This window comes from Ipomoea nil, unplaced genomic scaffold (genome assembly GCF_001879475.1).
Source record: "Ipomoea nil cultivar Tokyo-kokei standard unplaced genomic scaffold, Asagao_1.1 scaffold2805, whole genome shotgun sequence".
In the NCBI taxonomy this organism is placed as follows: domain Eukaryota; kingdom Viridiplantae; phylum Streptophyta; class Magnoliopsida; order Solanales; family Convolvulaceae; genus Ipomoea; species Ipomoea nil.
The window spans coordinates 2747539-2768323 of NW_017619233.1; the positions used below are offsets into that span (position 1 = coordinate 2747539).

Genomic DNA, 20785 nt, shown 5'->3' on the forward strand with positions numbered 1-20785 from the left:
AAGTAACAATGTGTCCCAAAACTTAGCATAGTGATTGTTGTCTTATTTGATGTCATGGAGTTTTTGAATTACTCTATACATTTTTTTTATGCACACATGAAAATTAAGATATTACTGGTGGATTGAATGCGTGACTCGTAATTTACCTTTACAGTGGTTATAAAAGTAAGATTCTGTAAACTTAGAATTAGTCTAGTAAATCTGAAATCACCTAAGTATAAAAAAAGAATTAAAATTAAAAAGAGATAAATAATTTGTGATAATGGTGAGTAAAGTAGATATCGATGATAATAAGTACAATTACGTTATGGGGTAATTAGGTGAGTAGTGATGTTACAAGTAATTATATTTTGAGTAAATACCCAAAATAGTCCCTTGACTATAGTATAATTCAGAAATTGATCCTCAACTATTGATTGAATCCAATTAAGTCCTCAACTATTCAAAATTTACCTAATTAGGTTCTCCGTCTAAAGCCTGTCAACTTTGAGGTCAAAAGCGTAATTTAATTATCAAGTCAACGTCCAAAACCACCCTGCAACCTCGCTGCTCTCCCACTCCACCTCTTTCGCCGCCTCTGCCACATCGCCCACCTCTATCTTAGCCTCTATGTCTGCCACTCCTCTTATCTTCTTCCCCATTGCCTCCGTCCTTTCCTATGATGTCGCCTCCCTGCACCATCCCAAGAAAAAACGCAAATTTTCTTTCAATTATATTGTTGTCCGAAGCTTGTGTCTCTTCAACAAAACATGAAAAAATTTATGGTTTTTGTCAATAAGCCAGGGGTGCCCAGAACTGCAAAAGCGATATGATCAAGAAAATGGGGAGCACTAGTGTGACATTACTCGCATCCCAATCTGATAAGGCCCCTTTTTCTCTCTCTTCAATGCTTTGAAATGCATTATTTAAACTTGAGGTGCTTGTATTGTGAACCTTTCATTTCCGTTGTTAAATCGAATTTCACTGTGAAGATAGTCATTCATTTTAAACAAGTTTCTGAAGACCAATTTTGATAGTCTGTAGTTTGGAACTGTATCTACAATGGTGGATGTGGAGGTGGGCGACATGGCGAAGGCGGTGGAGTTGAAGAGCACCGATGTGGTGGGACGACAAACAATAGTACGACGACGTATTTGATCTTAATTTTAGGGATAGTTTACTATATAACCGAGCATCTTATAAAATTATGTTTTTGACCTTCAAATTGACAGGCTTTAGACGGAAGAATTGACAAAGGACTTAATTGGGTAAATTTTAAATAGTTAGGGACTTAATTGGATTCAATCAATAGTCGAAGATCAATTTGTGAATTATGTTACAGTCGATGGACTATTTTGGGTATTTACTCTTATATTTTTGTTATGTAAAATAGATTAGAAAATTGGGGTTTTACTAAACAGAAAAATGCATAGTAAAATTATCTCTATCAAGTTGAAGTGTGCTTGATAGTAGATACTCTCTTAAATTTCTGGAAAGGTTTTTACTTCAATCTTTGTCCTCAATGTTGCTTCCAAACTATTAACCTCTTTTTAAGTATCATTAAGACTTTGGTTTATATTTATAGCCACATTTAAAAGGCGGAGAATACTTCTTATCCTTATTAAATTTCTCCTCCCGTATTTTCTCTTTTTAATGTGGTTTCCATTAATTAGGTGTTTATGCATTGACTGATTGCACCACTAATTAATAAAGAAAATTATTTAATAATCAAATCAATAAGATGATGTCACATCATAAGAGAAATAAGGCTAAAGTGTCATCCCGCACCCTGAACCATAAGTGATTATTCATACCGCACCCTGAACTTTGATAAGTGCTAATTCGAACCATGAACCATAAAAAAAATTTCGCCTAGACTATTTTACAGGTTTTCTGGTTTCCTTGATGACATGGCACCGGTAATGCGTTGATGTGGACTTATTTTTAAAATTTAACACGCATTTCAAGGACCATGTGCTGATGTGGACTGAAGGTCATCCGAACACTGATCTTCAACGCCATCTATTTCTTCCTGCGACCGTCGCCGGGAAGTTTCGCGACCATCTTCATATCAACGTCCATTGTTTCCTTTAGGTTTACAACCAAGGGATATTTCCCCTTTCCAATGACACGATTCTTCAAAAACAGCTACGATTTACCTCCGTCTCCGAACGAAACCTTCATTCTTTGGTGGATCTTCATTCTCCGATTCACACCATTGGTCATTCGAAAGTGTATGCTTCTTCACTCCTCATTTCTCATTTCCTCATTCTGTGTTTCTCTGCAATTGCGTAATTCGTTCATTATACTGCCTGTCTAACACACACACACTCTCTCTCTCTCTCTCTCTCTCTCTCTCTCTATATATATATATATATATATATATATATATATATATATATATATATATATATATATATATATATATATATATATATATATATAGAGAGAGAGAGAGAGAGAGAAAGAAAGAGTGCATGAGAGAGATGAAGAACAATAGTTGTGCTAGAAAAGGAGGCAAAATGGAGGATTTTCAAGCTATTCACAAGCCTCCTGGGTGGTGCACGACAGCAAATTATCATCTACGGTGGAGGGATGACCGGAAATAATGTCGACTGAAGAACACTGTACACAACGGTGCACCTTCTGGGCCAGAACCGCCATCACGTCGCCGCCGCAATGGGTGCACAGAGACAAAAAGATGGAGACCTGGAGCCAATGTCATCAACGTAGTTCTTGTTCCCGGTGATCTTGGTCTTGGTAGGGCCATCGCCGATGAAGACAACGTGGTTCATTTTCTTTCGAACAACCACGTAGTCATTGTACACTCCAACTAAAGCTATGCTGACCAACTAAACAGTCACAACTCAGAAATAATATTCATATACATACATATATACTTATGTATATAAGAATATCAAAGAGTTGCGGACAGAACATCAGATGCATGCCTATGTAAAACTCTTATTTTATTTGCATGAATTTAATTCAGCAAGAATTCCATTGGAGTATATAAGAATATCAAAGAGTATTTTATTCTTTGTATAAAACCATGGGCGTCGGCGTCCATTCAATTTTGCCGGAGCTGATCGAAACCTTGCAAGAATTCCTCAAGGATCAAGAATTTCACCGCTTTCGGAAGGAAAAAAAAGGTTGGACGAAGCTTAGCGGTAGGGTGGTTTCTTCTCCCATGTCTACCGGTGAGTTGTCCTTTCCTCCAACACTCCAGCGTAGCAGGCGTAGAAGAAGTAGCAGGTAGGCAATTTGGGTGGACGTCAGCAGCGGCCTTCCTCTTCTTCTAGCAGCGACAAGCAGCAGTAACGTAGCTTGATGGACGGCGGGGCAGGTGGAGTCGAGCGGCGGCGGGTCGTCATAGTCGGAGCTGACGGCGAAGACGGTGCAAGTCAAAAATGTTGAGAACGTAAAAAAAAAAAAAAAAAAAAAAAAAAAAAAAAAAAAAGCTGCCATGTCATATTTTAATATAAAAAAAAAAAGTCTCCACATCAGCATATTTTAACCTGTAACTTGATGTCAACCTGTAAAAAAGTTTAGGTGAACAAAATTTAATGGTTCGTGGCTCGAAATAGCACTTATCAAAAATCAGGGTGCGGCATGAACAATCGCTTATGGTTCATGGTGCGGGATGACACTTTAGCCGAGAAATAATTAAAAGGAAATAAAAGTGGAGTATGTAACATTACTCTAAAAATAATTATCCATTGAAGATATTGATAATTTCAAATATTTAACTTTTCAAGACTTCTTACAATTTCTTCGTAGTTGTTGCAATGAGAATCGAACTTCAATTATTCCTAAGATCGTTCCCACAAATAAGTTCATTTGTCACTTGAGCAGTTGAACTACACCTTTGGGTTACTCTTGAATGTTGTTAATTGCATGGTTGATTCAACTAATTATATAGATTATCTCTTTTAATATCCTCCATAAGTCTCTGTTCTAATTTGACTAGTAACTTTTTTTTAGAGTAAAAGACAATTTTGGTCCTAGATTTATAGTGGCACGGACAATTTTAGTCCTTAATAAAAAAAATCAGACAATTTATGGACACTCTTATTATGACGAGGACAATTTTGGTCCTCCGTCTATATTTCAGTTAGATGGTCGTCTAATATGAGGGCAATTGCGTCAATTCACTCTATCTTCTTCTCCAACCTTCACTTCTCTGTAACTTCATCTTAATTTTTTAAAATGAGAGTCACGGCACCAACCTGCAAATCTGCAATCAATTAATCTACAGCGAGCGGCCATGGATGTTCAGATCTTTGGCCTGAGCAAGCTGTTGTGTTTTAGTGTGTTTTTGTTGGTGTTTGGGTTAGTGGGTGGCACAGCATTGCTCAAAAACCCATCAAGAAATCTGAGCTCCGGCGCTCAGATCAATTCCAACTCGGTGTTGGTGGCCCTTTTGGATTCGCACTACACGGAGTTGTCGGAGCTGGTGGAGAAGGCGCTTCTTCTCCAGACTCTTGAGGAAGCTGTTTCCCGGCACAATATCACCATTTTTGCGCCCAAGAATGAGGCTTTGGAGTGGGATTTGGACCCGGAGTTCAAGTGCTTCTTGGTTCAGCCTGGGAATCTCAGGTCCCTGCAGAATCTGCTTCTCTTCCACATGATTCCCACTCGCATTGAGTCCATACAGTGGCCGAAAAACTCGCGGCGGGGCGGCCGGAATCATATAACTCTGTGCCGCGACGCCGGCGGGGAGAATCTCGTTCTGTCGGAGAGGGAGGTGAGCGGCGCGAAGGTTGTTTCCCTTGACGACGTCGTTCGCCCCGACGGCATCATCCACGGGATCGAGCGCGTGTTGATCCCCAAGTCGGTGCAACAAGATTTCAACACGCGGCGGAGCTTGCGGTCCATCTCTGCCGTCCTCCCCACCGACGCACCGGAGGTCCATCTCTTGCATTCCCTAGACCAAAAACCTCGATTTTACCGCATGGGTTTCGGAGAATCTATACAAGCTCCTCACCATTGTGCTCCTCGTAGCCACCGTCGCCGGTTTATTCTATTTCTGCAACGCCGCCGAGGGCTCAGACGCCTTGCTGTGCATTGAGTCCACGCAGGCGCACTCTGTTAAACCCCATATGCCTCAGATCAACTGGAATGACATCCCTGCAATCCTAGATAAGTCTTCTCCCTGATATCCCTATGTTAAACTGCACTCTGTTGAACATCCATGACCGCTCGCTGTAGATTAATTGATTGCAGATTTGCAGGTTGGTGCCGTGACTCTCATTTTAAAAAATTAAGATGAAGTTACAGAGAAGTGAAGGTTGGAGAAGAAGATAGAGTGAATTGACGCAATTGCCCTCATATTAGACGGCCATCTAACTGAAATATAGACGGAGGACCAAAATTGTCCTCGTCATAATAAGAGTGTCCATAAATTGTCTGATTTTTTTATTAAGGACTAAAATTGTCCGTGCCACTATAAATCTAGGACCAAAATTGTCTTTTACTCCTTTTTTTTAGATTTCATTTCTTTTTATCTCCTTGTTCTCTCATCTCTTTTTCATGTAATCTTGATTATTTTTTTACTTTTTACATGTTTAAATAACGTAAAAGTTTGTGGACGTAAATAATTTTTTTTGTATTAATAGATTTTCTAAAATGATACGGAGTACATGATATATATGATATTTGCTTACATTTGTTTGAAATTGTTACACTGGATAAAAATTATGTTGTAATTTTTCTACTTATAATAAATAACTATATAGTACTAACCCAACAATCATTATTGTGTGGACCATATTTTATATACTGTAAAATAATGTACATTCAGTATAAAAATAATGTACATTCAGTACAAAAATAATGTACATTATATTCAGTGGATATACATTATTTGTATACTGAGTATACATTATATTGTATAATGTACATTCAGTACAAATATAATGTACCTTTTTGTTATGGCATAACATTGTGTGGACCATGGTTCACACAATAATTTGCCCTAACCCAATGAGGTAGCTCAAGTGACAAATGAGCTCTCTTTGTGGAGAAGAATTTTAAGATATAACCCGAGTTTGATTCCCACAAGTGACGAATCCTCTTGGGGTAGCTCCCGTGCCTCAAGATTATATTCAACCAACAAATTGCCATTGATGAAGAAGATTAATCGTAAAATGTGTCTCAATTGACCTACATATCCCTAAATGCTTAAGACTAATACTCACATATTGATTACCGAGGAGATTTAAAACTACTAAATGTAAATTTTCAAAATTTTCGTTTTTCAAGATATGAACATCTCTTACTGTTTGGCAATGCATGTGCCTGAGCAATTTTCTATAAGGCATCCTTCAACCTTGGGGGCAAACAAGATGAAGAGATGCCTGGGAAGACGAGTGGAAAAGAATGGAGATAAAAATCTATATTAGTGTAAGTGTTACCACGGAGTTTTTCCTGGACTTGCAGAAGGCGTGTAGGTGTTGTTCATCGAACGTCCCAAAACCAGATAGCTCGATGCCAAATACTTCCATCTTGTGGATATCCCGCGGAATTGGTGACTGCCATAGACCATCCCACCAAGCTGGAGGGAGAATTGGTGTGTGGGCACATTGGTTTGATTGGTTTCGGCAGCTCAACGGACCTGCAAATCTGTTCCATACATGTCCCCAACCGATCTGGTTCCTCAATCCATCTGAGAGCAAGCTACTTTGAAAGCTACTTAGGAAGGTGAAGCTTGAAGCTGCTGCATCGGAAGTATCATCTAACAAAAAGCAAGAACAAATAAATAACTAAACCAAACACAGTGAAGAAAATAATTTCACAGAGAATAAATTAACTGATTTGAGTTACCAATGCTATTAGCTGCCGCAAGTGCTGCAATCAGCTGAGCATAGGTAGTCCCAACACGCCTGTGAGCCCCAGATACAACCGCATATTTTGCCCGTGAAGCAAGAAAGAAATCTATGAAGGCAACCCACCTGGGTGCTGGACCCCAATCTGCTGTTCTAAAGTTTAAACTATTACCCAAGTCTATGCCGCCAGCAGATATGTTTCCTTCAAAACGTTCGTAGTCGAAGTTAAGAACCTAGCAACAACAAATAAAATACTTCAGCAATCATAGTTCCATTACGAAGACAAAGTATGATACTAAAGTCAACTTGAGATTTACGACTATCAGGGTAAAAATGTAAAATAACTTGCCTCTGCAAACTCATTCAAGTACGAAGCAATTTCTTTCACCAGAGGAGGTGTATCTGAAACTACAATGATTCTGGGTCTCGATAGCAGCTTAAGATTATCAGCAGCTTTTCTTGTGCACTCCAGTGCTGCCTGAACTGCTCTGAAAGACCTAAATAAGCATACAAGTGCCCACATAAAATCAATCTACTAAGCAACTAGTAATCATTGTAGATAAAACTTTATCATACTCTAGTAAAACAAGAATGATAAAACCAGCACATAACTATATATTCAATACAAACCATCTTCACTGTGTATCAAATATGTTCCTTTATTCCCAGTAAAGGAGCAGCATGCATGTCCTGGCAACATTACTTGCCGAAAATTGGAACAAATAATAATAATAAAAATAAATAATATAATATAATAATAATAATAATAAAAGTCATCTGCTGAAGTAGGCCACTAATAACAGATGCAAGGAATTCTTTCTAACATTCAAATTTAAATAAATCCTGTCACTAAACAATGGCCACACATTAACAAATGATTATACTACTCTACCTGTTCACGAGCATCCGCATGTGAAGGGCTATATCGGGGTTGGGACTGCCTTTAAGGACTGAATTCACTGCCTGTTCCACAACTTCTGAGGGAGATATGAGAAATCTCATTAATTCACCAAATACATTTGGTCGATAATGAAGATCCTCTGGCTTCCCAAATAGATCAGACGCAGCCATTCTCATCTCATTGTGTATATTCTTTAAGAAAAACTGAGCAGCGACAGCATCTGTTGTGTTCTGAAACCTGATGCAGATGAAGTCAAATGAATATTCTTACAACGATTTCATTTATATTTATTCAAGCTACATGAATGACAAGATCAATCAAAAGTGAAGAAAATGCAGGACACCTATTTATTCAAACTACATGGATCAAGAACATGGCTGAAAACAGTAATTCTATATCGAAGCACAATGAAGCAAAGTCAAGAATTAATTAATTGCATCCAAGAAAACAAAGATTGAGTCATTTAATTATTTATTTTATTCTTTCTAGTTTTAAAGAAGTAGCTAATCCTAGCAATAGTAGAAAATTTGGGAATGCCTATAAAATATTTTTCTTGAATAAAATTTTAGCCTTTTGCTAAATTATTCCACTTGTGTGAGATTAATCATGAGTTTTTAAGATATATCAAAACTTGATTCTCATGGAAGCCATCACTATCCTTGGATTCCCAATATTTGGAGGAAAGGTTCTCAAGAGGTCTTCAAGTAGTAAACATCTTTTCATTAAATTTGTGAGAAATCTAGGTTGTTGGGTGAATTACGCAGTGCCCTAGTTAGTTCGCATATGTTGTTTCTCTCATCTTGTTATATTTTCGTTGGAAGGTAGAGGAGAAATTAGATGCGAATATTACCATATAATAGGTTGTTCCCATTCCTTCCAATTGCTACAGAGAACATTGCTTCGTGCAGGCTTCTGGAAATCGTCTATTCTCATCACAAGATGCCGTTGGTATTTTGTCAAACAACCATTCTGTCGCCACAGATGCTTGATTTCATTCAAGGTGAAGGTAACATTGGAGTAAGAAATGAATTGCCCAAAAGGGTACTTGCGCCTGAAGTTGCAAACACAAAAATAAAACTGTAAATATCTAGTCATATTACTATAATACACCATTTATAGAGGTTTTGTTACTAGTGTAGCTGGATTCCAATGTTGGGTTTATAGTTTCATTACCCTCCTGAAAGGAGCTTATCTAATAATCACAGGGGCGCATAAGAACTTAGCCAGAACTTAATATCAGAGAAAGGAAAGGAAAGGAAAGGTAAGTTGAGGAACAAATAGGAAATAAGAGTTAATACTCAATTTAGTCATCAAATATAGTAGTTTTTCTCATTTTATTCCTAAATAATTTTTGTGCTTAATTAGGTCCTTGACTTTTATGGTTTTACCCAATTGAGTCCTCAGCTGTTAGAATCAAGGACTAAATCAAAAAAAAAAAAAAAAAAAAAAAAAATTCATTATAGTCTGCCTAGGCGGGGACTAAATTGGATATTAATTAATAGAGGTGAAATTACTAAGCTATCTCAACAAATGATTCAATTGAGTAAAAACCATCAAAGTCCATGACCTAATTAAGCACAAAATGTAGCTTAGGACTAAACCCAGAAAAACCAGATCGAAAATAACAATGCAAGTGAAACAGATCGAAAGACGAAAGGATTGAGAGATAACCGATATGCCTGGTTTGGCCAATTATCAGGGAGCGGTTCAACATGACGCTAAGAGCAGCTCCAGTTAAGATCTTGTACATTTCGTTCCCAAACCCTGCTTCTGAAGCTTTGCCCAATACAAAACCATGTCTGCAGAACTCTTCCGGCGCAAGTTCTCTCACTCTCGCAGCACCTCAGGTTTTCAAATTAGGCCACTATTAGTTGCGCAATTTATACATCCGACTTCTCAAATTGCATTAATCCATACCAAAATCTATCTATCTATCTATCTACAATTATATTTTTGGAACTTAATTGCCGAAATAAATGAAATTAAATGAATCCTGGCTCGACATACCATTTATGGCGAAGTGGTCATGGATGATTTTCCTGACTCTGAGGCTTTCCTCGCGAATCCCTCTGCTAAAGACCTCCCCCATCTCTTCAACCGTCGCACATGTTTTGTTTAGCCCCGGTGTTCCTTCCTCTGCCTGGTCTTCATGGATGTCGGTGGCGGCGGCGGCATTGATCGGTAAGTCGGTGGATAGATCGACGGACCTTAAGGTGAGGATTAACAAGCCAAGGAATGTGAAAATAGCAGTGGCTATGAGGAAGTGGTGCATGGCCAACTGCCGTCGCCGAGATCCGACTCCGACTCCGACGGCGAGTCTCATTTCCTTCGGCCGCATGAGCTAGCTAGTTAGCTCTTCTTCTTCTGCTGCTGATCCTGGGGCAGGGGTAGGGTGGGTCAGCTCCTCATACTACTCAAAAATTAATTCATACTTCCTCACCATTTTTCAAGTGTCAAATTTATTAATGACTTTTGGTCGGGCGAGTGGAACGAATTCTTATACTAGAATATCATAAGTTTAATTTTTATTAACATATTCTTAATCTAAATTTCAAAAACGAGATTATGGTGGGTGGGTGGAGGGAGAATTTTGGGATGTTTGGTAAATAAATGTTAGCCAATAACGGTTAGGAAATTAGGTTAGTGAGTTTTGACTAATTGATAGTATTGATTGTATAAAAATGTTTGGTAAATTAGTTGTTAGTTAATAGCTGATTACATGCAAAATGACTTTCTCAAGTTATTTTGAACAATTTTTTGAATTTTAGCATTTTAGGATCAATAAGTTGTTACAAAAAATTAATAAATCAAACACTCATATTTATTGTTTAACCAAGTCAAACAAATAATAGTAGTTAAATAAGTCAAAATTGACTTAGAAGCTAACTATGTTACCAAACAATGCCTTAAAATATTTAGACTTGATATAAGACCTTTAGACATGATATAAGGCCTCTAGAAGATCTCTATAATGGAAGTAATTGAGTTTATCTCCACTTGGACTCCCAAGTTATTGTATCCTACAACACTATGTTTGTTTTTTGTAAGTGCCAAAAGTTATTAAAGATTTTCCGAATGGGTGATCAAGTGAGTGAAGTATAATTCTTATACCAAAATGTTATGAGTTTGATTTTTGTAACACATTCTTGATTGAGTTCGTCACAATTATACAGAAACAAAATTTACCAAGTGTACATATTTGAACAGTAAAAGTATTTTTCTTTTTTTTTTTGACTGCTTAAATAGTAAAAGTATATTTTTCTTGTCATTTAAAAAAATTATTAATGATTATCTCTTATTTATGAATTAATTCACAAGCATAATTTTAAAAAAATTATTAATGATTACCTCTTACTTATGAATTCATTCACTCACATAATTGATATATTAAGTGTGTTTGGTAATTAACGAATAACATAGTTGTTTTAACTAAGAGAGTATTAATTGTTTATTGTTTATTAAGTTAGTTTACTTAGTTGTTTTAACTAAGAGAGTATTAATTGTTTATTGTTTATTATTTTAGACATGAATATATTGTTTTATATATGTAATCTTCTTATATATTTAGATGTAAATTTTATAATAACTAATTTTTAAAGTTTTTATTGTTGTTGAAATCGTCTATTAACTCAAAGTAGGGATCTCTCATTAATATTATATTTTTTTTTCATAACTATTCAATTCCTAATTATAATTTTAAAATATTACATTTTCTATCAAAAGTAAAATTGTCAAAGAGGGTCGGCAGGCCAGGACTCACCAAAACCCACCCTATGGCGGGACATGCTAAAAACTCGCCAATAATATGGGCCTAAGGAAGGCCGTCTCACCCTACCCCGCCTTAGACCCACAGGATTAGGCAGGAGCCGTCAAAATATTAACTTTGTAATTTTGGAAACTTATAATTTGTAATACACACACACACACACACACACGCTACAGTCATTTTATATAGTCTAAACTCTAAATTTTAAATAAAGATAGTCTAAATATAAGGAAATTGAAGGATTATCTTAAAAGTTTTTGTTTTGTACATTTGTAACATTTATTTATTTTAATATTTTTTAATTTAGTACTTTGACGGGCTTGACAGGCCTTGCCAAGCCCATGGATTAGGCGGGGGTGGGCTAAAAAATCCGTTAATAAAACGAGCCTAAAATATCAAATCCTGCATTACCCTTTTGGTGGCAAATTATGCTGTGGATCTGTATGCACCATGCATGGTGCATACAGATCCACACGACGTCGTTTTAGCCTAATGACGCGGGGTTTTATAAAAAAAAAAAAAATTCCGTTAACGGCGTTTACTTCCAAATTCCTTTTGAGTTTGTTTCCAAGTTTCAAACTCGATCGTTGGCAGTTGTTCGCTGTGGTATTGGCATTCGATATCACCGGAATCGCGATCGCAATCTCAATCGCATTCGCAAATCGCAATCGCAAATCGAAATCGGGAATTACAAAGTGATTGATAGATGGAGGATGGAACAGAGCAGACGAATTCCGCAGTTGATGATTGGCATTCGATTCAAGGTGATCTTGTTATTGTTTTTGCAATCGTTCCTTTTGGTTTTTTGTATGATTATGTGATTAGCAGTGATGTTTGTGTCTAGAATCTGCAAATAGTTGTGCAAAATCACGTAAGTAATTTCCATAATTGTGTAACAACAATTTCAGAATTTGAAAACAATAATTCCATAATTTCATAACTATATTTCCAGAATTGCATGTCTATATATTCAGAATTAGGGGTACTCTGTTTTGGCAGTTTGTTGCGACTGTGTATCCAGAATTGTATAGCTATATTTCCATAATCATATAACTATATATACAGAATCTGTAGACACTCTGTTTTTTCTGTTTGATGAACTGTTTGAATTAATGTTCACCATGTCTATATAATGTAGTTAGTGAAGGCATTGTGGATGGTTCAGTGAGTTCAGATCAAGTAGATGTAGATGTTGATGGATCTTCATCAATTCCAGGTTTATTCATAGTGGTTTACCTTTTAATTAGCAAATTATGGTTAGGAATTATGTGTTAATGGAAATGGTTATTATTGTGTTATATTTGCAGTTGATCAAGATTTGGTTGGTTTGGTAGTAAGTAATGCTGATGAGGCTTTTGAGGTGTATAACAGTTATGCATATAGACTTGGTTTTAGTGTGAGGAAGGGTCATCAACGATACAAGGGATCTTCGAACACAATTCAAATGAAGAAATTTTGTTGTTCTAAGGCTGGTTACAAGGCTAACAGTGGGGTTAAGGCTTATTCCAAAATTGACACAAGGACAGGGTGTGGAGCGTTTGTTCAATTTGACGTGGGTGATGATGGGTTGTGGACAGTTACGAAACACGAGAAAGTGCACAATCACGAGTTATGTGTGTTCAACAAGAGTCATCTACTTCGTTCACATAGGAGTGTCGGAGATAATCAGCTCTTATATTTACAAGGTTTGAAGGACAGTGGTGTTGCATTGACAGATGGTATTAGGTTCCTAAAACACCAATCGGGGGGGTCCCCTTTAGTTGGTTTCACCAGTAGAGATGCTTATAATTCAATGGCTGCGGATACTGTCAAGCGATTGGATGGAACGGATTCTAACTCTTTAATTGAAATTTTTAGGAGGAGGCAGTCTACCGAGACTGATTTTTTCTTTGATTTTGAACTTGACTTGGATGCAAGGTTGTGCAGTTTTTTTTGGAGGGATGGTCAAATGAGACGAGATTACGAGGTGTTTGGGGACTTGTTAGTGCATGATACGACATATCGCACAAACAAATACGATATGATTTGTGCCCCTTTCGTAGGGATGAATCACCATTGCATGAATGTAATGTTTGGATGCGGGTTTTTGATGAACGAGAGGATAGAATCGTTTGTGTGGTTGTTTAAAGTGTTTTCAAGATCAATGGGTGGCAAGTCTCCACAGACTATTATGACAGATCAATGTGCAGCTATGGCTGCTGCTATATCTAAAGTGTTTCCAGCATCACGTCATCGTCTTTGCATATGGCATATCGGTGAGAATTCAAAGAAGCATATCAAGACGTTAAGGAGCAATAAGGATTTCTTGGATATGTTTAACTACGTGTTGAAATACACAGAGACCGAAGCTGAATTTCAATTCTATTGGACAAGGTATGTTAGTAATTAATCGTTTTTATTGCATTACGTTTGTAATTATGGATGTATAGTGCATCAATTATGGATATATAGTATTTCGATTATGGATATATAGCAGTGGTGGTGTCTGGAAATGTAGTATATGGATTATGGATATATAGTATTCCGATTATGGATATATAGTATACCGATTATGGATATATAGCAGTTGAACTTACTGGTGGTGTCTGGAAATGTAGTAGTATGGATTATGGATATATAGTCTATCAATTATGGACATATAGTATTCCAATTATGTATATAGAGCAATAGAAATTCTGAGTATGTGTTAGATGTGGTGATGCTGCTTGTTAATATTCTGCTTCATAATCATTTGGGATTTTGTCTTACCATTTTCAGGTTGGTGACTGACTATAAATGTCACAAGAATACTTGGTTAGAAAAGCTATATGACTGTAGGGAGAAGTGGTGTCCAGCATTTAACAAGGACTATTTTTCTGGGGGCATTCTATCATCACAAAGGAGTGAAACTACAAATCATTCGATTTCTAGAAGGTTGTCCAAGACAGCGGGTCTTTGTGATTTCTATTCATCGTTTGTAAGCGTAATTTCTGAATGGAGAAGTAAAGAGAACGGTGAAGACTTTCGGTGTGCTCAAGGGGTACCCGCTATGATGATGGAGCATGTGAAACTTCTTTCACATGCTAGAGAGGTATACACAATTGAGATATATTTTCTGTTTGAGGAACAATTCATGAAAGGCAGTGCGTGTCATCAAGAGATGGTGTTGAATGATGGCCGTCAACAGAAGTATCACGTGTGGCGGCCAGATATAGATATTATAAGGCATGAGGTTAGTTTTAACGCAGCCAACTTGGACATTTCTTGTAGTTGCAAGTTGATGTCTGAGTTGGGAATTCTATGTTGTCATTGTATACGCATTCTTCACGTACATTGTGTTTCTAGTATTCCCGACAAATATATACTTAAAAGATGGACTAAAAAGGTTATTGATGGTAGGAATGTCAACATTGATTCTATGGTTTATAATGTTGGTGTTCCTCCATCAATTTGGGTGTTCGATATTAGTAGAAAATTTCAAAGATTAGTTGTGTCTAGTCAAGATAGCAGCGTAGCGAGGAAACTGTGTGACGAGGCTGTTGATGATGTAAAGAAAAAGGTTGAAGCCGAGGTTGGGCATGTGCATATTGAAGAGTGTGGTGTTTCATCTTCAAGTGGTGGTGTTCAAAATCCTTCAAGTCAGAGATTGAAAGGTGAGCGTAACAAAAGGAGGAGTGGTGTTATTGAAAAGAAGTACAGTCTTGCAAGGGGGAGAAGGAGTGCTGCAAATAAAGCTGCATTGAGTACAAAGGGTGCTGTTCAGTCTTTAGTGTTGGAAAACATATCCAAGCTTGCTGGGGATGGATACCTTGTACATCCAAGTTCTTCAAGTTCAGATTTTGTTCAGTTTAGTAAGGGTTTAGATGACAATGTAGGTGTAGATTGAGAAATACAAGTTGTTATCATTGATTTTATGCAATTATACAGTTTTAGTTTTGTAATTCTGGATATGTAGTTTTGCAATTTTGGAACTGTAGTTATGAAATTATGGAATTATAGTTATACAATTATGGAATTGTAGTCATGCAATTATGAAAGGTATGCAATTATGAAATTATAGTCATTCAATTATGAAAATATAGTTATGCATTTATGCATGTGTAGTCCCCATTGTGATGGAATTTGTAGTTATGAAATTGTGGTGTATAGTTATGCAAGTATGGATGTATAGTTTTGCAATTATGGTATTATTGTTACGCAATTATGGAACTATAGTTATGCAATTGTGGAATTGTTTATATACAATTATGGAATTATAATTATGAAATTATGGAATTATAGTTATGCAATTATGGAACTATAGTTTTGCAATTCTGGATTTATAGTAGTCATGCAATTATAGATTTGATACATGAAAACAAAAACAAAAAAAAAAAAAAGTAAAGAAAAGAAAAGAAGAGAAAAGAGAAAGAGGTGCATAGATCAGATGTAAATTGTTATTTAGCTATTAACATCATGCATCTACATTCACAAAATACAAGTCACATTGTCAATGTAGTTCACAAAAACTTTCTAATTGTTTAGAATTCAGTCAACATGTTGAAGAATATTCATTCAATTCTTCTTCGAAACTCTTTTGGCCGCTTGCAGAACCTCCCCCCTGACTTCATTCATTCTCCACTTTATGAGGTTCGCAGCATATTTCGCTCGCAATTCACACATGAAGCTTGCCTATAAACAAAGAACATTAAGTAATTAGTCATTCGCAGTTTTATTTATTTTTTAATGTATTTTGAAACTATAATATGTATGGTAGTCTTACATTCAAGCGCATATTTTTCTTGAATCCTGGCTGCCAGTCTTGTAGAGTCCCTCGGAATGTCTCCATATGACGGAGTACATAGATCCCGCAATCAGTGACGTTTTCAGTGTTTGCCCAGTCCAACTTAAGGTACTTTATATCAACTTTTTGCAATTTCACATACAAGGAGTGGCACTCGGCCTTAAGGTAACCACTGAATGCTTCAATCTGGTCAGAAAAGTTAGTTTAGTGTTGATAATGCTTTTATGTCAATAGATAGGTAATGGTAAGAATGTCAAGTTTTTTTTTATCAAAATTACCAATAAGTGTGGGCAGTTGCCATATTTGTCCTTCTCCGAAACACCAGCTGGTAACTCCTTGTTGTCAATGACCTGTACTTTATGTTCTTTCATATTGAAGCAGACCAAGAAGTAGTGACCATGGCGATGAACTGCGAAAAATATCTAATTCCAATTCAAAGTTAAAGCAATGTTAGTATTTTTTTGGACATGATAAAGTCAAATTGGACATGGGTAATAGAACTTACCAGATCTGCATCACTGATGTCTAGGTTCCCGAAGCTGGTTATTTCATAGCTCAATCTCTCATTGAAATTCTTCATTTTTATGTGAGTTGGGAGATCCTTCATCCACTGATCATTGGGATCAATTTGAAGCTGCACATACAAATGCAGGAATGAGTAGTCATAATCCAAATAATATTTGTTGAAAATGTTAAAGTTATACATACAGAGTTATATATATATACATTTCCAGAATTGTACAACTATAGTTCCATAATTGGATAACTATAATTCCATAATTTCATATCAATAATTCCATAATTGCATATAACCAATTCCATAATTGCATAAGTATAGTTCTATAATTGCATAACTATAATTCCAGAATTACAAAATTATAAAACCAGGGGTTCACAGGTACACATCCAGAACTGAATAACTACATATCCATAATCTAAAAACTATATATTCATAATTTGTGAACACTTACATGTACTAGGGTGGAGAAGTAGACCCGCTTTGTCTCCCCAACCGCACGGGGCATGTTCAGCAATGTAAAACGTAGGGACCAGACATCTAGGAAGCTGCTCAGTAGCTCACCGTTGCACATAGTTGCAAAATCATCCCTTGTGAAGTAGTAATCACCATATTTGAACAATGTCTCTCTACAATACAGTAAATAAATAAATATAAGAACATAAATTAATGAATAAAATTTAAGTAAAATTGGTGGATGGAAACATACCCTCCCGGGTGCTCACTTGAGGCTTCCAAAAATGCGTAGTTTGAAAAAACCTTTTCTTTGGGAGTTGCATTATTGATGGAGCCTTTGTTCTTATTCCAATATGGTGACCTCAAATGAAGCGGGATGTTCCTGAATTTGCGCACAGGTCTCTTTCTCACAGTAACATCCTCAACATCAGATTCACTTTCATCCATAGCCCTGTTGTCCAGAAAAAAACAGAGGCAGTTCATAACCCCACAAGTATAATTCCAGAATTGTATAACTACATTTCTATAATCTATAAACTATATGTCCATAATTTGAGAAATACATATCCATAATTGTAAAGAAATCAACGTCACTAGTTGAATAAGAATATATTCATATTAATCAAACTTAATATTCATAATTATTGATGAATTGAAAACCATATTTATAGTCTAAATCTGCATAAGAAAGCAGTAACCTACTTATCAAATTCATCAATCTCAGCAGCAGTTTGGGCAGCAGGGGTAGTAGGAGTGGTGGACTTTTCGAATGGCACTCTGATTAGTAATGGAGTTGCTTCCTTCTCTGTTGAGGTTGATACTCCTGCACTCCTCACAATGTTATCCACCAAGGTGTCCAAAGGCTGCTGTTGAGATGGTGGTGGGGTTGGTGTAGAGCGTCCAAGTAGCTCAAATGATGGGACTTCTATTTCCATTTTCTTTCTTGTTTTTTCAAAAGCTGCTACCAGAGAATCAACTGCTGATGTGAAGCTCTCACTTCCGAAGAAGATGTCATCCAATTGCGAGGCAGTTGGGCTAGGAGTCGGTTGAATTGTGCTTGCAGCACTCAGCATTGTTGATATTCCTGAAAAAGCCCTCTTCATGATTTCAACCGGGGCCCCTTGCTTGCCAATGTCAGACATGACCTGACCGAACTCAAGGACATCTGCTGTAAGCCGTTGAAGCACATTTGTTACTCGGTCAACATTTGTCAGAGGCACAGATGGAGCTGGAATAGTTGGTGTAGCAGTAGGGCTGGACACTGGCCTTGGTATTGCAGTAGGAGGAGGTGCAGGTCGGGGTGATGATGTAGATGCAATGGCAGTAGGTCTCTGAAATCGAGGGATAACTTTGCCCTTACCAAAACCCCCTGATTTTATCTCAGCCGATACTCGCTTGCGTACAAGGCTTTTTGTCCAAGCTTTTATTGCTGGGAATGTGCGGTTGACGGTCATGCCTCTGAACTGTACTCGGTCAAAGTAGAAGAGCTTCAAGAAGTACAGAAGAGTATGTTAAGGAATTGAATAACTACATATTCAGAATTGCATATCTATAATTCCATAATTGCATAACTATAATTCCATAATTATAAAACTAGATATCCAGAATTACATATCTATAATTCCATAATTGCATAACTATAATTCCATAATTGGATGACTATAATTCCATAATCCATAAACTACACATCTATAATTGATTAACTATAATTCCATAATTGTAAAACTATTATTCCATAATTGGAAAACCACAATTCCACAATTACAAAACTACACATCCATAAGGGCATAACCACACATACAGAATTGCATATCTATGATTCCATAATTGCATGAATATAATTACATAATTAGAACATTTTATGTATAATGGGATATTACCAGGATGAATACCATTGGACCTCCAAAGGATCTGGTAGGAGAGTCTTTGTAAATGTCATACGAATCAATTAAAGAATTGTACGTGTACTTGCACCAATTAAGTCTTGAGATTGACCGGATGTTGAGCAATGACTTGATAACTCGATAGTTGGCATATCTTCCAGTATTTCCCCGGAGCAGAGATGAGACAGCAAACACCACAAAGTCTCTCTTGAAGGCATCTCCATGGTCACCTCTCCTGATTATTTCATCAGGCATCTTTGTTGTTATGGGTGACCCTGACCTGACATTCCATCTTTTCCTCCACTCAGTCAGGACCTTATTATATGCAGCTGTAGAATTTTCCTCACTCTTTGTACCTTCCTCAACATCTCTCTTCCCCCGGGGGAGTCCCAAGATGTATTCAACATCCTCTTCACCGACATGTAGATGGTCACCATCCAATATGAAGTCTGATTTGAAAACATCAAACCTTTGCAGGAGATACTCAACAAGTTGTGAGTAATTGCTTGAAAATTGTAGGTGCAGCAGCCCTCCAAAACCCATATCAATCACAGCATCCTTTTGGTCATGTGTTAGACGCTGGACAAGGTCATACATTTGCTTGGGACCCATTCGTGTACTGAAGTAGTTCACATCAGGGTCCCGTACTCTCTCTCGCTTTTGTGGTGGTGCCCTCTTTCTTTTTACAGCTGCTGGTTGTTGCCTTGTCGAAGGCTCTGCTTGATCTTCCTGGGCAGGGGTGAGTTCAGCAGCTTGTGAGCTCAATACTGCTCTGGTTGTTCTCTTTTTTACAGACTTCACAAATTGACCAAGTGTAGAATCATCTGCCACACCTGACTGATCCATTTCTGCAAATAAAAAACATCAAGTGAGGTTAACAGAGTACTATATCCAAAACTTCATAACTACAATTCCATAAACACACAACTATACTTCCAGAATTGTAAAACTACAATTCCATAATCTCATAAGTATACCACAAGGCAAGTTATGCTAAAAAGGATTTGAATGCAATTTGGTGCACAGAGTAAGGTTCACAGAGTAATACATCCAAAACTGTATAACTATAATTCCATAAACGCACAATTATACTTCCAAAATTGTACAATTACAATTCCATAAGCATACCTACAAGGCAAATTATGCTAAAAAGGCATTGATGCAGTTTGGTGCACAGAGTAAGGTTCACAGAGTACTACATCCAAAACTCTATAACTACAATTCCATAAACGCACAACTATATTTCCAAAATTGTAAAACTACAATTCCATAAGTATACGCACAAAGCAAATTATGTTAAGAAGGCATGAATGCAGTTTGGTGCACAGAGTAAGGTTAACAGAGTACTACACCCAAAACTGTATGTCTACAATTCCATAAATGTACAACTATACTTCCAAAATTGTAAAACTACAGTTCCATAAACTTATAAATATACTCATAAACCCATAATCATAACCATGCACGTTAATAATCAAATAACTATACATTCATACAAGATTAAACAGTATAAAACCCTAGTTTAAAATTTCATAAATATATACTCAAAATGAATGCTTGTTTTGTGTAAATGCATTATGTATCAACGTAAAATGCATTTATACCTGTTATAGGATGATGATGAGCTCTGGTTTACAGAGAAAATGCTGTTGAATTCGCGATGATCGGACGCCGGCGACAATAGCGACGACGAG

At 36.8% G+C, this 20785-nt stretch overlaps 4 protein-coding genes across 4 annotated transcripts; 2 read left to right on the forward strand and 2 right to left on the reverse strand.

The window, feature by feature from the left end:
• The first annotated feature begins 4246 nt into the window (after positions 1-4246).
• Positions 4247-5050, forward strand: LOC109158068 (fasciclin-like arabinogalactan protein 17). Its single transcript, XM_019305886.1, has one exon. The coding sequence runs from the start codon at positions 4247-4249 to the stop codon at positions 5048-5050; it is 804 nt and encodes a 267-aa protein (XP_019161431.1).
• A 1033-nt stretch (positions 5051-6083) lies between these two features.
• LOC109157956 lies at positions 6084-10127 on the reverse strand. The gene is made up of 7 exons (XM_019305755.1): positions 9715-10127; positions 9387-9549; positions 8558-8758; positions 7699-7944; positions 7156-7303; positions 6805-7039; positions 6084-6715 (listed from the first exon to the last, which is right to left on the reverse strand). The coding sequence occupies exons 1-7, from the start codon at positions 10043-10045 to the stop codon at positions 6375-6377; spliced, it is 1665 nt and encodes a 554-aa protein (XP_019161300.1). The 5' UTR covers positions 10046-10127; the 3' UTR covers positions 6084-6374.
• A 3637-nt stretch (positions 10128-13764) lies between these two features.
• LOC109158069 (protein FAR1-RELATED SEQUENCE 9-like) lies at positions 13765-15338 on the forward strand. Its single transcript, XM_019305887.1, has 2 exons — positions 13765-13846; positions 14231-15338. Exons 1-2 carry the CDS (start codon positions 13785-13787, stop codon positions 15336-15338), a joined length of 1170 nt encoding a protein of 389 aa, XP_019161432.1. The 5' UTR covers positions 13765-13784.
• A 2795-nt stretch (positions 15339-18133) lies between these two features.
• On the reverse strand, positions 18134-19937 carry LOC109158070. Its single transcript, XM_019305888.1, has 3 exons — positions 19089-19937; positions 18206-18695; positions 18134-18150 (listed from the first exon to the last, which is right to left on the reverse strand). Exons 1-3 carry the CDS (start codon positions 19935-19937, stop codon positions 18134-18136), a joined length of 1356 nt encoding a protein of 451 aa, XP_019161433.1.
• Positions 19938-20785: the final 848 nt, after the last annotated feature.